The sequence below is a fragment of the Schistocerca serialis genome, chromosome 4 (assembly GCF_023864345.2).
Source record: "Schistocerca serialis cubense isolate TAMUIC-IGC-003099 chromosome 4, iqSchSeri2.2, whole genome shotgun sequence".
In the NCBI taxonomy this organism is placed as follows: Eukaryota; Metazoa; Arthropoda; class Insecta; order Orthoptera; family Acrididae; genus Schistocerca; species Schistocerca serialis.
Window position 1 is genome coordinate 48368662 of NC_064641.1, and position 16750 is coordinate 48385411.

At 35.4% G+C, this 16750-nt stretch overlaps 1 protein-coding gene across 3 annotated transcripts in view; it reads right to left on the reverse strand.

Moving 5' to 3' along the window:
* LOC126475361 (exportin-5) overlaps nt 1-16750 on the reverse strand; it is a 197251-nt gene that overhangs the window by 109575 nt on the left and 70926 nt on the right. For all 3 annotated transcript variants that reach the window (XM_050103176.1, XM_050103177.1, XM_050103178.1), the window contains exon 6: nt 11667-11819. In XM_050103176.1, the coding sequence (XP_049959133.1) occupies nt 11667-11819 (153 nt within the window). The remainder of the gene's footprint in view (nt 1-11666; nt 11820-16750) is intronic.

Consider the following 16750-nt stretch of genomic DNA (forward strand, 5'->3'; position numbering starts at 1 on the left):
CAGGATAAATGATGCCCAGATCCAGTCAACACTGCAACTGAGCCCCTACCTTGTCACGGATAGTGAAAGGAATGGGGGGGAGGGGGAGAGACAAAATTTGGATAAAAGGACGGAGAGGCACACAGCAATCAATTGCAATCCTGTTAGTTTTTAGTACTCTTCCACATCTAGATTTCTGCTATAAATAGCCATCTTCAGTGCATCTGAGTTACAATCCAACAAACTCATGGCAGTACATGGCACCACACAATCTTACTGGTGCATAGGCAGAAGGAATCATGTATGTGGATTGCAAATCAAATGCACTGAAGATGGCTATTTATGGCCAAAATGTAGATATGCAAGAATAATCAAAACTAATGGGATCGTGACTGATTTCTGTGTGCCTGTTGTAATGGATCTGGGAGATGTGGTATTTTTTTTACCGGATTTATCGATACCAAATTGTAAATGTTTTCTTATATTTTTTGTCAAATTTTTTTATTGTAATTTGTCTTATTATATGTTAATTTACTTATATTTTTGTGAGTGAAAGCATATTGATTACTATTAGTAAATGTGTCGAAGAATAGCAAAGAGACTGATTACACGTGGAAGCTTGTGTGTTGTGTAAAATGTCTTTGACACTGGAGTCGTCTTTGACTATAGTCAGTCGGCAGTTAACTCTTGGTGTGTGTTGACGGTAGAAGAATGTGCAGGTCACCGTCATAAATAATTTTGAATTATGTTACTATTTTTTCTATACAAACTATAAGAAGAAACTACATTTGAAGAAATGGTATTTGAAGCACCAAAAATGAGGCAAACACATTCAACCAGGTCATTTCTGCAGCCGACAAAGATGCATAGTGGAATCATACTTCCACTAGACAACTGAAGCCAAGACCAATTCCGCTTCGTAAACATCTAACGGAAAAGGTACTGCCACAAAATATGCCAAATTTAAGTAAATAAAAAATAGTGAGCATATTTCAAGTTTGTGTCTCGTCCGAGATACCATATTTCAACTGGGGACTGTAGCCGGGATATTGTGTTCACGAGATCTTCAACAGTGCTACGAGGAAGAAAATTTTTGTGTGTTAATACCAGTTTTTTCAGAATGTGTGTTACAGTATTTGTGTTCATCGGAAAGTAAAAGTTTTGGAGAAGAAATGTTTCGGCAAAAAATATAATTTTCGACAGAAGAAAATACTTCAAGAATTTTGGTCAACAATCACATGGATGGAAAACGTGGATTTGCAACAGTAGAAGAGTGTTCCAGATAAGTCACGAAACCTTCGTATTTTGTTAAAACAATCTTTTTATCTTGTTTTGTATTGTTGTGTATACATTTTTTTTTCTTCACAATGACTTATGGGATTTTCGAGAGTATTGTTCCTAAAGTAGAAAGTAGTAATTTAATAGACTTCGAAAATCAGGACAGGTCAAATGAAACAGAAAGAACCGATCAATTTGATTTAAAAAGTTTTCTTGTAAATTTCACGAAAGAAATTAAACAAACAATCAGTTGATGACAATAAGACTTACTGGGATGAAAAAATTGATAACATTTTGTTGCAAGTCCAAGCAGTCAATACCCAAGTGGGTGATCTTTCAAACAGAGTTGGCAGTGTTGAGGAAAAAATTGAATCTGTGGAAGCAAAAGTAAATTAAATTGGTGCTAAATTGAGCGATGAAATTAATACTGTGAAAAATGAGTTACTGGCAGATAGGGAAAGAAATTTAATTGATTTTAATGAGATAAAAGGGAAAATAAAAAATTTTGATGAGAACACAAAAGTTTCAGTAAAAAATGTACAGCAAGAAACTGACAATCGTTTGGTTACTCTAGCTAAAAAAGTAGAGTGCAATGATTTAGAAAACAAAAAATCTGTCAAAGAACTTAGCGAAAAAATTGAGTTTTGACACTGAATTTCAAAGCAAAAATCACAATGTCGACACATGCAATCTTGTATCTAATATTCCAGTGAAGCACTTTTCGGTAGATGGACCCTTACATCCTGTTGATTTTATACAGTATTGTAAGGATTGTTTTTTACCTCACTCACCAGATGATATGAAAATTAAATTTGTGAAAAAATTCTTGGAAGGGGAAGCTTTGACTTGGGCAAACCAGATTGTAACTTTGGGGATGACCTTTTCAGAATTTGAATCAAAATTTCTGGAAAATTTTTGGGATGATCTTAAACAAACTAGAATCAAAAGTGAATTTTTGAATGGGAGAAACTATAGAGAATCAGATGGGAACATGAAACAATTTTGCAAAAGTGAACTTCAAAAACTTATTCATTTAACAAAACCTTTGGATGACTTGATCAAAATTGATACCTTAAAGAGAAGATTGCCATCAGCAATGCAGTTGAGTTTAGTTCATTGTCCTGTTAGTAATGTAGAGCAGTTTCTCAATTATATTGAAAAGTTGGATAGGGTAACAACAAGAACACACAATGGGTTTACTCAGACAGGTAATGGCCAAAACTGGGGAAATGATAACTTTCAAAAAAGGGAACAAAACAATTATCATGGTGTCAGTCAAAATTCAAGGGGATATAACAATTTTCAAAAGAAGGACCATAATTTTCATCCAAAACAAGAAAAACATTTTCACGGAAATAATCAACAAAATAGAGAACACTTTAGGGATCAAAATCACAGAAATTTTGCTAGAGATCAGTACAATAGAAACTACCAACAATCAGGTAATGTTTGGCATAGGAATGGGAACAGAAATGTTGATCAGAGACATTGGCAGAACCACAATCAGCAGTTCAAACAGGAACCAGTTGTAATTCAGGAAATACAAAACGAGTAGATGCTCCCTTGAAGGTCCGCAAGGTTGAGGCAGAAGGTGAGCATGATGAAAGGACCAATGGATGTGACTATCATAAACCCAAACATGACAATTCCAAACCTAAGCTATCACATGAGGTCATTAGTTGTTACTTATTGAAAAAATTTCAAGAGGAAAATAATGATGATATTGATAAAGATAAAATTTTCAGTACACAAGAACATACAGTAGATAAAAGTAATTGTGATTCATTTAATTTGACAGAATTTTACACTTGGACAGAAAAGAACAACACTTTGTCAGATGATGTAATTTGTAGTAGTTCAGAGACGTGTGTGAATGAAAGAGAGAATGCATGCTGTGAGAATGAAAATATTGGTGAAAGGGATCTGGTAACTTTAGAAAGGGGAAATTATATTTTAGGGGATAATTTGAATGTGTATGACCTGAATATGTATAATGATAATGATGTCAATGATAAAGTTGATAATGATGGTAATGGTATTGATGATGATGTTGAGGAAAGGTGTTTCATTAGTTTAAATAGGGAGTTGGGTATACACATGGTTGTAAATGGATTAAATAGTGAGAATATTATAGAAATTCCCAGGGTTGTTGCCAGGATGAACAAGGCTCACAAGCTGGGTGTATGTAAAAGTGTGAATTTTGATGTTGTTGGTAAAGAATCTGACTACACAAATAATGATGACACATGTATAACTTCTAGCCTAAGTGAAAGTTTTACAGATACTAATGACACACACACATTTCTTATGAATCTATGGGTGAACAGTGAAACTATTTCTTTTGACAAGAACCTTAGAAAGATGCTTATTAATGTATATGAAACTGTATGTCCTGAGTGGTGGAAAAAGATTAGATATTTTATTTTTGAAAAGCTGAAGGATAAGTACTTCAATAGTATTCAGTGTGATTTGGATGAAAATTCTTGGCTATTTGAGATAATAGAGAGTACTAATGACAATTTTGTATCTTGTGCAAATTTTATAACTGTGACAAATAATACATGTAATGATATACAATATGATTCTGATAAGTATAGGTTTGGGGAAATTGAAAGTGATTTATTACATGAGGATACAGGTTCTGAGAAAAGTGATCAACTTTGCAGTCCTTATATAAAAGTTCAAATTGGGTCATGGATTGGTAAATGTTTAATTGATACAGGAAGTGAGATCTCGGGAATATCTGAAAGGTTAAGCAAGAAATTGAAAGTGGGGAAAGATTTTGTTGAAATGCCAGTTGTTGGGGTAAAGATAAAAGGTGCTACTGGGAAGAGCAGTAAATTAGTAAAAAGCCAGGCTTTAGTGACATTTTTAATTGTAGGCAAGTTGTTCACACATGGATATTTTGTAATTCAGGAATTTAATGAAGATTTTCTTTTGGGTATGAATTGGATAGTAAAAGTAAATACAGCATTTGATTGGGTTGGAAGAAAACTTTTGATAGAAACTAGTGAAAGGGAATACATTCAGACAAATTTTGTGAACACACTTGGTGATCAGAGTAATGGAAATTTTGACAGTATCAATTTACTAAAAGAAATTGGTTTGGAGAATATTGAAACTCATAGATTTGATACTGATGAAGTCGAATTTGGGAATTTAGTAAATTTGAAAATTTCAGAAACACAAAATTTATCTGGGGAGCAAAAACAACAGTTAGAAAATCTGCTGTGGGAATACAGTGATGTTTTCAGTGACATACCTGGTAGGGTAAAGGGTTATCAGTGTGAGCTTCAGGTAAAACCTCATGAACCATTTTTCATAAAACCATACAGTATTGCAATAGCAAAAAGACCTACTGTTGAGAAAGAGCTAAAAAAGATGGAAGGATGTAATATAATAGAAAGGAGTGTCAGTGCATATAATAATCCTCTAGTAGCAGTTTCGAAAAAAGATGGTGGAGTAAGATTGGTTTTGGACTCTAGACACTTAAACAAAATTTTGTTCAGACAGACAGACCATCCCGAAAATATTGATGAGTTACTCTATAAATTTACAGATATAAAATATATGTCAAGTTTGGATCTAACTTCGGGTTTTTATCAAGTACCACTTTCGGTTAATTCTAGGAAATATACTGCTTTCTTGTACAATGGTAAGAGTTGCCAATATTGTGTTGTGCCATTTGGGTTAAATTCTTCTGTTTCTGAATTTATAAGAGCTTTGGATCATGTACTGGGGCAAGAACTTGCGTCTAAACTGATAATTTATGTAGATGACATTTTGGTTACAGGGCAAAATTGGGAGGAACATTTTTCGATTTTGAAGTCAGTTTGTGAAAAACTTAGAAAAGGGGGGATGACATTGAAATTAGAGAAATCCAAATTTGCAGTTTCTGAATTAAAATTTTTGGGTCATGTTGTCACAGACAAGGGAATTCTGGCAGATCCAGAAAAAATTAAAGCAATTTCAGAAATTCCTATTCCTAAGACTAAAAAACAATTAAAGTCGTTCTTTGGGTTATGCGGTTATTACCGAAAACATATAAGTGATCAGAGTCTGAATGCACCATGTTTAAGTCAGATACTTAAGAAAAACACTGTTTGGGTTTGGGATAAAAGTTGTCAGGAAGAGTTTGATAAAATTAAGCAAGAGTTGAGGAAGCAACACTTATTACACAGACCTGATTTCAATTTACCATTTTGTTTGAACACTGATAGCAGTAATTATGGGCTTGGAGCAGAGTTATTTCAAGAAAGAGTAGAGAATGGAGTTAAGATACATTGTACCATAGCATTTGCAAGCAGAATGTTGCTCAAGCATGAGAAAAATTATACAGTCACAGAGAAGGAACTTTTGGCAATTCATTGGGCTTTTACAAAATTTAGAATTTACCTTATTGGACATAAAACCATAGTATTTTCGGATCACAAAGCTTTGAGTTACTTACAAGAGTGCAAATTATACCACAGTAGATTGACCAGATGGGCAATATTTGTGCAACAGTTTGACTTTGAAATCAAACACACAAAAGGTTCTGAGAATGTAGTAGCTGATTCACTTTCAAGGTTACCAATTGGGGGAGAAAAGGAGATTTTTGAACAAGAGGAGGAAAAGCAATTTAAAATTAGATACTTGAAAGGGGTGGAAAATGAGAAAACAATTAGAGCTATGTGTAACAAAATTAGAAAAAATCAAAATTTGGATCAGAGTTGGAAATTAATCAAAGAATGTTTAGGCAAGAAGGGGTATGAGAAACTTGATAAATTTTACAAATTACATAAGGGGATTTTATTTCGGAGAACAGATGTAGATTCTGATAATTGGAAACTGTGTTGGCCAGAGGCAGATGCTGATAAGCTGATCATTTGCATACATGAAAGTTTTGGTCATTGTGGGATACAGAAGTGCATTCAAAAGATACAAGAAAATGTTTATTTTTACAATATTGGAAAGAAGGTAAGAAAAGAATTGGCAACCTGTGACAAATGTCAGAGAGTTAAAGTGAGCAATCAAAGATGTGGTGGAGAGATGCAAAACATTATTCCGGAAAAACCTTTCGATTTTATCGCAGTGGATTTATACGGAATGTTACCAAAGAGTAAAGGTGGTCACTGTTACATATTTGTTATGGTAGATGTATTTTCAAAATTAATTAAACTATATCCAGTGAAAAAAGCTACTAGCCATGAAATTATAATAAAAATTGAAAGAGATTATTTCGCACAGGTGGGTAAACCAAAAGCTATATTATCAGATAATGGTTCACAGTTCACCTCTAAAATTTGGAAGAAGTTTATTGAAAGATCAAAATTGAAGCATATACATATATCAGTTTATTCTCCATCCACCAATCCTGCAGAAAGATATATGAGGGAAATTGGGAGACTTTGTAGAACCTATTGTAGCCATAAACATCCAACCTGGTTTGAGCACATTCGAAATTTTGAAGATATTATGAATAGCCTACAACTTAGTTCCACAGGATTTTCACCGTATGAGATTATGTTTAATATTAGACCTCCAAATCTTATATCAGAACTTATTGAATTTCCTAAATGCACACCTTTAACTATGCAAGAAAGAGAAGATATTGTCAGGGAAACTATGAGGAAACAAGGGAAAAAAAGGAATAAAAGACATAACAATAGGGTAAAATTAACCACTTTCAAAATTGGGGATCTTGTTCTGGTCAAATCTCATGAAAAATCAAAAATGTTAACTTCAGAAATTAAAAAATTCTTTGATATCTATATTGGGCCTTTTGAAGTCACAGAAAATCCACACCCTAATGCTTATCGTTTGGTGTATCCTAAGTCAAAGAAATTATTTGGTCTCAGGAATGTTGTCTCTTTGAAACTATAGAAACAGAAATCATAATTTCAAGATTTAAATAACCTATTATCATCTAAAACAAAAGTCCTCCACTGGAATGCGCTTGTTAGAACAAAACTACCTGTACAACCAAGTATGTATATTTGTATGTATAAATTAATAATTTGAAGTCACATGTTAATTGAAACTGATGAAAAAAACACTGTTGTAACAAAGAATGAGAGAAAGATTTATTTTTACTTTTTTACAAAAAAAAGTCTCCCTAGTGAGCATTTCTGAATTTTTCTAATTTTTGGAAGCTAAGTCTTCCCTGTGGGTGAAGGCATGCATGTGAGGACATGCATGCAAAGGTATAAGTTTCAAAAACAATTTTAGATAAAGCCTCATGATATATGAGCAATTTATTGTTGTTTATACTGATGTTGTGGGGAGCGAAAGTACTCTTCACAAGAATGTGACTTGTAGTAATACTGCAGTAGAGAGGCAAGTATACATAAATAATTGCAAAAAATTTAGATAATACTGATGTATCTTTAGCTGTACTAAAAGAAGAATATCATAAGAAAAAAAAAATTAAGAAGAAAGTCATAAGCAAAAAAATACAAAATATACAAAAAACATGTGTAAAAAAAATAAAAAAAATTTGAAAAGAAAATCATAAGCAAAAAAAAATATACAAAAAAATGAGTTAAAAAAATTCAAAAAAAAAATCAGAAGTAAAAATATATAAAAGGCAAATACATATAACAAAACACTACACTATATATGTCCAGTATCATTTTTACTGTACAATATGTAACCATAATGAAATTAACAGTAATAAAAAAAAAATTTTAATCTTATTCTAGGAAATGAGTTTTACCTTTCTATTATTTTCAATCTGTATGCTGTATGTTAGAATATTTCTCATGTATGTTTTATACCATGTATATTTGTCATGTCAAATAATTTCTTTACTTGAATTTTTTTGTGTATGAGATTGATGGGGAAGAATCATTGCAACAACAGTCAGTAACAAATCCACAGATTCAAAGAGTCCAAATTTGGAAGAGGTTATCAGACTGCATCATTAATGTACTAATTGTGCAATACAGATCCATTACTGAGTGTGGTCGGGATTTTGTTGTATATGTTCATAACAACAAAAGCCCTGGGGAGCAGTTGTAATGGATCCGGGAGATGTGGTTTTTTTTTTTTTTACCGGATTTATCGATACCAAATTGTAAATGTTTTCTTATATTTTTTGTCAGAATTTTTTTATTGTATTTTGCCTTATTATATGTTAATTTACTTATATTTTTGTGAGTGAAAGCATATTGATTACTATTAGTAAATGTGTCGAAGAATAGCAAAGAGACTGATTACAAGTGGAAGCTTGTGTGTTGTGTAAAATGTCTTTGACACTGGAGTCGTCTTTGACTATAGTCAGTCGGCAGTTAACTCTTGGTGTGTGTTGACGGTAGAAGAATGTGCAGGTCGCCGTCATAAATAATTTTGAATTATGTTACTATTTTTTCTATACAAACTATAAGAAGAAACTACATTCGAAGAAATGGTATTTGAAGCACCAAAAATGAGGCAAACACATTCAACCAGGTCATTTCTGCAGCCGACAAAGATGCATAGTGGAATCATACTTCCACTAGACAACTGAAGCCAAGACCAATTCCGCCTCGTAAACATCTAACGGAAAAGGTACTGCCACGAAATATGCCAAATTTAAGTAAATAAAAAATAGTGAGCATATTTCAACTTTGTGTCTCGTCCGGGATGCCATATTTCACTATCCTTCCTTATAGCCTGCCTACAGTCATTGTGCGCAACAGTTCCTTATGGAATCAAAGTTGGTTAAATTCGTGTACTGCCAATGGCTTACGAGAAACATGTGCCTTGAAATTTTCTTCTTGGTCCAAGGTATTCTCAAATGGTGAGCTGAAGGGCAGCAGTAAAGAGACCAAATTTGAAAAGGAACAAATTGAGGCACTAAAAGCACTTCATCAATGATCTGGAAACCAAAACCATAAAATGTGTTGAGCCCAAAGATATTTTGTGCCAACAGCGACTGACCACCAACAAGGTAAGTTGCCATGCCACATCCTTATAATGCACAAACAGAGAATTGTCCCAAAAAGGAATGCACTGTAATCTAGAAGACACAACGTGATGGAGCAGCTGTTGCAACTCTAGGCATCCCAAGAGCCTGTATGCATTTCAGTTAATTAGTCTGACCAACACTACCATATCTACATCAAATTCTGCCGGCTGCCCATCCACTATCAACATCAGCAAAATAGGCCAAGGCACCATGTAGGGAGGATCGGAGGCTGCTCCACAGCCCAGTGAAAACACTGCGGGCAGTTGTGGTGAACATGCAACAAATGACAATTGGGGCAGGACTGCTGGCTCATCCTATAATTGGAATAGCTATGCAGAAGACTTGAAAAGCGCCACTGGCATGAATTATGATGCTGCGAGTGGCACAAATCTGCGGAGCTAGTCACGGGCAAGGACAGGTAGTGCAATACCAATGCACCAGCATCATCAACAATGGCAAAACACGGTGACTTGGTGGGTGGCAAGACCACCTGGGGTATCCTGTGTGGGCACTGAGGAGGGGGGTTTACCATGCACAGCCATGCACAATCTCTTCCAATTATCAGAAACGACGTCCCTTGGCACCACTGCTGTACGCTTATGAGATTTGGGCAATGTCGACTAAAGAAGGATCAGACAAGATCAATGCCCTAATCTGAACCTCATGATCAGGAGCTAGCTTTACAATCACATCTCAAATTAGCGAGTCTGCATTAGAGGTAGTACACCTGGGACACTCAAAACAACACTTGTGCAAGAGGCAGCACAAATCAGTGACCCAATCCGCATACAACTGCCCGGGGCATTTGTAGTGCTGGTTAGACTGCAACCAAACCACCGCCACTTGAGTTTGATGTCAAAAATGCTGCACAAGCAACAAACAAATCTTATCAAAGGGAAGTTTCTCGGGATCAGTTGCGGGGGGGGGGGGGCTCTAACTTTTGGAGGACTTCATAAAAACCTGTGCTGCTGGGCAACAACAAAGCATCCTTATAAACTGGATTGACCATACACCTTACACGGGAGTGCAGCAAGAACCAGTGCAGGTATTTCTCTCGCATCTGTGGACTAATCCAAACCAAACCCATATAGAGACAAGCACAGGAAGAACTCGCTATGCGGCTGGCACGGACGACTAACGAATAAGAACTCAGCACAACACACGGCATGATACACTAGGTGAGGTCCACAGTGGACGAACTCCAAATAAGCACTGTTGTCCTCCCCTCCCTTCCCCCTGGCCTATTGCTCGCTGTAAGTAAACACATCGGGCAGTGGGTCTGCCCATACCATGTGTGGTGTGTTTCCTCTATGGCCGGTTTCTGCATTATCCTGCTGCACTACCCATGCCAACTTGTCTGCCACCATCGTGATGTCTGCTGGGGGGACACTAAAGCCCCCATTACCAAATTAACTTCTCCTTAATACCTCAGGATATATCCTACCAACCTATCCCTTGTTTTACTAATCCTGTGGCAGGCATTTTGGTTCTCTCACATTCATTTCAGTACATCATTCTTATTATCTGATCTAGCTATTTAATCTTCAGCACTCTTCTGGAGGGCCATGTTTCAAAAGCTTCTAATCTCTCCTTGTCTGCACTGTTTATTGTCCACTTTTCACTTCCATATAAGGCTATACGCCATAAATTATGCTGACAAAGTTACATGCTATGAAAATTATTGTCCAAGTGGATAGCATTAAATTTTGAAAATTAAACTTTTAGAGTGGAAATGGAAATCAATAATTATAGCACTGGATATGGAGGGTTGCTGTGAGTTTCATGGCTGTTTAATGTATTCATTTGAATATGTAGTTATGACTGTTAGTTTTTAATTTTCTTTCAAAATTCGAAGCAAAACTGAAATTTATTGATTGAACTATATAACACATACACTGCTGAAAAAATTCCTTATATGTTCTCTGCTGTGTACAATGTTTTTTTATGCTATATCAAGACATGCACATAATGAGAACAAAGCAACTTAATCCATGGAATTTACATAGTGCTGGATGGCCTTTTGCACACTTTGCATCAACTTTTCTGCATTTTGTGGACCTGATTTATGGCTCATGAAACACGAATTTTAATACACTGATAACAAAAACAGATCTCTCACATGTAACCCTTCTCCCTCAATCACAATTTCAAACCAATATTTGTTATCTTACATTCTTTATGCGAGCATTTATCTAAAGAATGTTTCCCTGCAAATCAGCAACTGACATGAGGAAAATCAGTTGTGTTGTTCCTCCACAAATTGAGACTAACGAATGTACACATGCAGTTATCTACCAAAAGCAACAACAATAAAAGTTGTGAAAGTGTGTTGACTCTTTATACTAGTGAGTTAGATTATGGAAGTAACTGGTCAGGAAGCCAAACTGCATATCCCTGATACGCCCTATAAAAACAACAGTACAGTTTTTATTACAAAAATACAACCAAAAACAGTCAATGAATTATACCTCTAATGTACCTGTGTCAGTTTCTTCAGAAACATATAATGCTGTTCATCCAGTGGCTTACATGAGGTAACACCGGCCGCTTTGAATATACATCTCATGGCATCCTCACTGAAGAGTATCAGAAGGGGTTTGCGTTCCTCTACACGTCCTTTGCGGTTGACAATCTAATAAGGAAGATAATGAATAAAACTCTAGTTATCAGAATCAAAGCATTACATTTACTGATATACAAAATTACAAGTGCACTGATAACCTCATCGATGGGCACCCGTAACCCACACACAAACACAACTGGAAGCAAATAAAACAATTTCTTCCTCAAACTCACACTACATAAAAATGTCAAACTGTCAGTTCACTTTCTACTTCCCTTAGTAGGGATAACTACCTTTTAATTTTCCTCAGTTACTAACAACTGCTGCATAAGATGACAATTTACTGTAAAATATGGGACTAAATGCTACAGAAGCTGATGTTAGAAACTATTTGAGGTAAAAGGCCATGATAAAAAATTATTAGCTTAAAATGTATTACAAAGAATTAATTGTTTTACATCTTATAAAGGAAATTAATCTGACAAGCTATAGTTGTTTTCAAGAATAAAACAAAGTTTTTCTGATGGGGATAAGTTTCTGATAATTTCTGCATTGGTATATCCAGTTCACTAACGTGTTAACCTGTTGACCATTAAGCTATACCATTTTCCATATTTTTAATAAACTTCAAGAACATACATGAAAAAATTTTAGTATTTTCAATCTATCAAGTGGCTGTGAGTAATTTTTTTAAAGGAGATATCCAATGAAAATAAAACCACTGTCACAAAACAAAGCAATTCACTTGTCCTGGGAGGCACAAGATACAAAAGCTGCCATTTTTGTAGAAGGTCAGGTTTTTTTCTTAAAGTAAGAAACTTCTCAAAGACATTTTCCACAATGACAACACCAAATAATAATAATAATAATTTCTATACATAAAAACAATCCAAACATGTTTCTCCACATGTGAAATATCTAATAAGGATAGAGGTTGTAGACAAAAGGAATTATGTGGAGTTTTTGATGTAATATTTTAGATGTGAAGTGCTATCTTGGTATCAGACAAAACTGAGTTATGTGAAGTGAACAGATACTTGTAGACAGAACTGAGACAATCAAAAGGAGGTAAAAACAATGGGTACAGCAGAACTGAACAGGAGAACCACTGCATAAAAGACACACAATTGAGTGGACCAGCTCTATGTAGAACTACCAGAAACAAATGATGTATTGAATATATTCATACTATTAGTATTGTTATTTCAGCTTTAAAAAAAATAAAAATAAATAAATAAATAAATAAATTTACATGTTCCATATCCACGAGGATCTCCTCAGCACGGATCTATGGCACGAAAACTAATCTAATCTAATCCAGTGTTTACTATCTGGACACCGCCGTACTCAGAGTTGATTTCGGTAGACTAAATTCACTGACAAAGGCTAGTCACATTTCACAGATAGCTACTCATTTTCCAACAGAAATTTATAACTGTTTGTGACAGCTATTTGGGAGGTTTAGAGGCTGTTCTCTTCATACTGAATAAGTCATTTTGTGTGCTTTCATTGGGATGCTTCTACCATAAATACCAATGTACACTGCTAAAAGTTTGGGTCATCTTTGTTGGATTTCTCCAACACAGACAAGGACTTTGCCCCACTTGTTGCTTTGGAGTGAGCAGCAGTGGATTCTTGAGTTTTGCTTGTCAACCTAAGACCATTACAAGGACAATTTTATATGGCAAAGAAGGTTGGACTAAGAGCTTTATCTTTCATTTCATGTTAATTTTGTCAGCATGAGAGTGTCACAGTGACTTAAAGAGTTAAAATTCTGTGAAAAAATGTTGCAATACAAAATCCTCTCCAACACTGCTGCAGGGTGCACCTGTCACAAGTAGTGCAAGCACTGTGCCTGTACTGCGTGCTCCATAACTAACTCCTGTAAAAGCAGGAGGAGTAGAGTAGCAGACAGAGTGAATGAGCACTTAACTATTGCATGCAAACAAAACACAAACTGGTACTAACTTACATGAGAGGTTCAGACCAACCACAACAGTAATTTTTCTTATATTAGACGATCAGATTTTTAAAATAAAATGGAAACTTAAACGGATGAATTGAATGGTGACCTTTAAAGTGCCTGAAAGCTTCTGTAAAGGAGAGAGCAAACTCAAGTGATTAAACAGCATGTAGCAGTTCCACCTGTTTTCTTTCTTAATTTGTTGGTTGTCCTCGGTGTCGACGTACTGCATTGCTAACTGGCTGAAAAATGGGGTTGTAATTTGAGCACTGACTACTGTAAAAAATGTAGCCGACAGTTGCTCAGTTGTGTTTCACAGTCTTTTACTTCCACTTTCCACAACCCCCCATATAAACATTTCATAAGGCCAGTGCACTATTTTTTAACTTTCCATAAGCCTCATTAATAGTTTGCAGGTGAACATCCACATGCTGCTACAATAGTTCCCTGTTGAACATCTATGAGCAGTAAAACCCAACCACAAAGTTCACAAATCTTGAAGAATAATCAGGTACGTATGGAGCAGACACTGTCATTTGGTTAACACACGGCCTATTGGTGTAACACTTATTTCACTGTTAAGTTGACGCATTGTTTTTGTTCTAACCAACACAGGTTCCCTATCTGAAACTCGGCCGTGGACTGACTGTCTCGTGACCAAAAACTGGGCCCTTATATATCCTCACAATAATAGGTACTGAAGTTACACCCTGTTCGAAGTTACATCTACAGAAATTACAATTAAAACTTAACTCATTAAATTAACTGACTACATCAAAAAATTCCATATTTTTAACAGTTTCTTCTACTAGAAGGGTTAAGCCGAATTTTTTGTTTAAATCATGAAATTAACATATATAGTTACACAAACAATACTTTTGACAAAACCGTTAATTACTCTGGAATCAATTAAGGGCTGGCTTTGCTAACATGTTTTCGAATATAGCCAAATAGATACTTTAAGATTACTAGTATTTCATCTTCCAAATGTTTATAATTAGTACAGGATTTATATTTGTTTAAATGTCAACAATAGATTTTAAGTTGCGAAACAATTACTGACTTCATCCTATAATGAAAGTATTAACTTGGAAGTCGAAATAAATCAGAAAATCAATTATATACCTAAAACTAAGCACAAAATTAGATCTGGTGTTACATTTGTTAAATCTGGGGTCCAACCTTTTTCTTTTATGGAAATGCAGATTATATTCATGTATGTTAATGGTAATCAGAATAGGAAAAAAATGAATTTTAAGGAGGCAGATGGCAAAGCAAGAGAGGAAGTAAAAATATCCCAGCTTGCTTCGTCACAAGCAGATGTTAGTGCTATTGAGTAGAGCTCAGAAAACTGCACATATCATGTCTTAAATTTAGTCTGTATTTAGCGTCAATTCATTTATATAAATCCTCCTGAGAAATTGTCCAACCTTGCAGCAGACTTTAGAAAAATGCAATTAAAATTTTATGGGCATGTCTCTAGGCATCCCAAAACAAAACGCACAAAATTCTTAAATACATAGAAAGACTTAAAATTATACCCTGGATACAAGAGGTCGAAAATGACCTACAGAAAACTCAGATAAATTATTAAGATATTTTGGACAGAAAGGTATTTAAGCAGAAAGTTGACAGATGAAGCTCCAAAGGAAGCATGAACAAAATAGACACAGGAAAGGGAGACAGCCCATGCAGAAAAAATGAGAGCAATGTGGAGAAAAAGGAAAAAGAATCAAGAAGCTTTGCGTGGTCCAACGGGGTCTAATCACACATAATAATAATAATAATAATAAATCCTCCTGGAAACACACCATGCCACATCAGTTCAACAAAAGTGTGTGGGGCTGATGATGCTAGACAAAGTAACTGGTATTTTTCACACAACCAATGTCAATGTCATTACAGGTGGCTAAGAAGAGGAATCTTGGCCGTACTTTGTCAGAGGTTTCTGTTATTGTGTTTACACTGTCTGTTCAGTAATGGCATATTCTAACAAACAGACATTTTATATGTAACTATGTACCGGACCATGACTTGAGCTCAGAATCTTACTCTTTGTACTAACAGGACTGCCCAAACAGCTACAAGCCTGGCAGTATCTCTCTCCTATTTCCTGAATCCCACAGAAGCTCTCCTACATGCCTTTCTACTAGGCTTGCACCTCAGAAAGCATTAGTCCAGCGTGGTACACAGGAGAATTTATGTGGAGAGGAATCAAATATTCAATGTCTGCACACTAGTTTCACTGCCAATGCATATCTTCCAGATATGAACATACTAAAAAATACAATTGTCCTCTTGTATAACTGGATACATAAGAAAATCTACTCACCAACTGGTGGCAGAACAAAACACATAAAAGTTATGGAAATATTTTCATCGATATATTAGTTCTCATGTTGTGAAACTTAGCCTCTCCCAATGTATCAAATGTTCAAATAACTTACTGGAGTACGCTCGGATAACATCATTGGCAAGTACAGGTGAACAACCTGTCACTTAAAAAAAGGGGCACAAATGAAACAAGAAACAAGAGATGGTTGTCCATGGAACACTGGTTTGAGGAACTGCATTTGACTGATTCTGATATTTCAGTAAGTTTCGATCTGATCTCTTTCTCCCCTATTGGATTCATTATGGTTATCTGGTTATTCATTATGGTAATCTGGAACTGCAAAACGGCTAGGCAGGGATGGCTAGAGGACAAATGTAAGGATGTAGAGGCTTATCTCACTAGGGGTAAGATAGATACCGCCTACAGGAAAATTAAAGAGACCTTTGGAGAAAAGAGAGCCACTTGTATGAATATCAAGAGCTCAGTTGGAAACCCAGTTCTAAGCAAAGAAGGGAAAGCAGAAAGGCGGAATGAGTATATAGATGGTCTAAACAAGGGCGATGTACTTGAGGACAATATTATGGAAATGGCAGAGGATGTAGATGAAGATGAAATGGGAGATATGATACTGCGTGAAGAGTTTGACAGAGCACTGAAAGACCTGCGTCGAAACAAGGCCCCGGAGTAGACAACATTCCATTG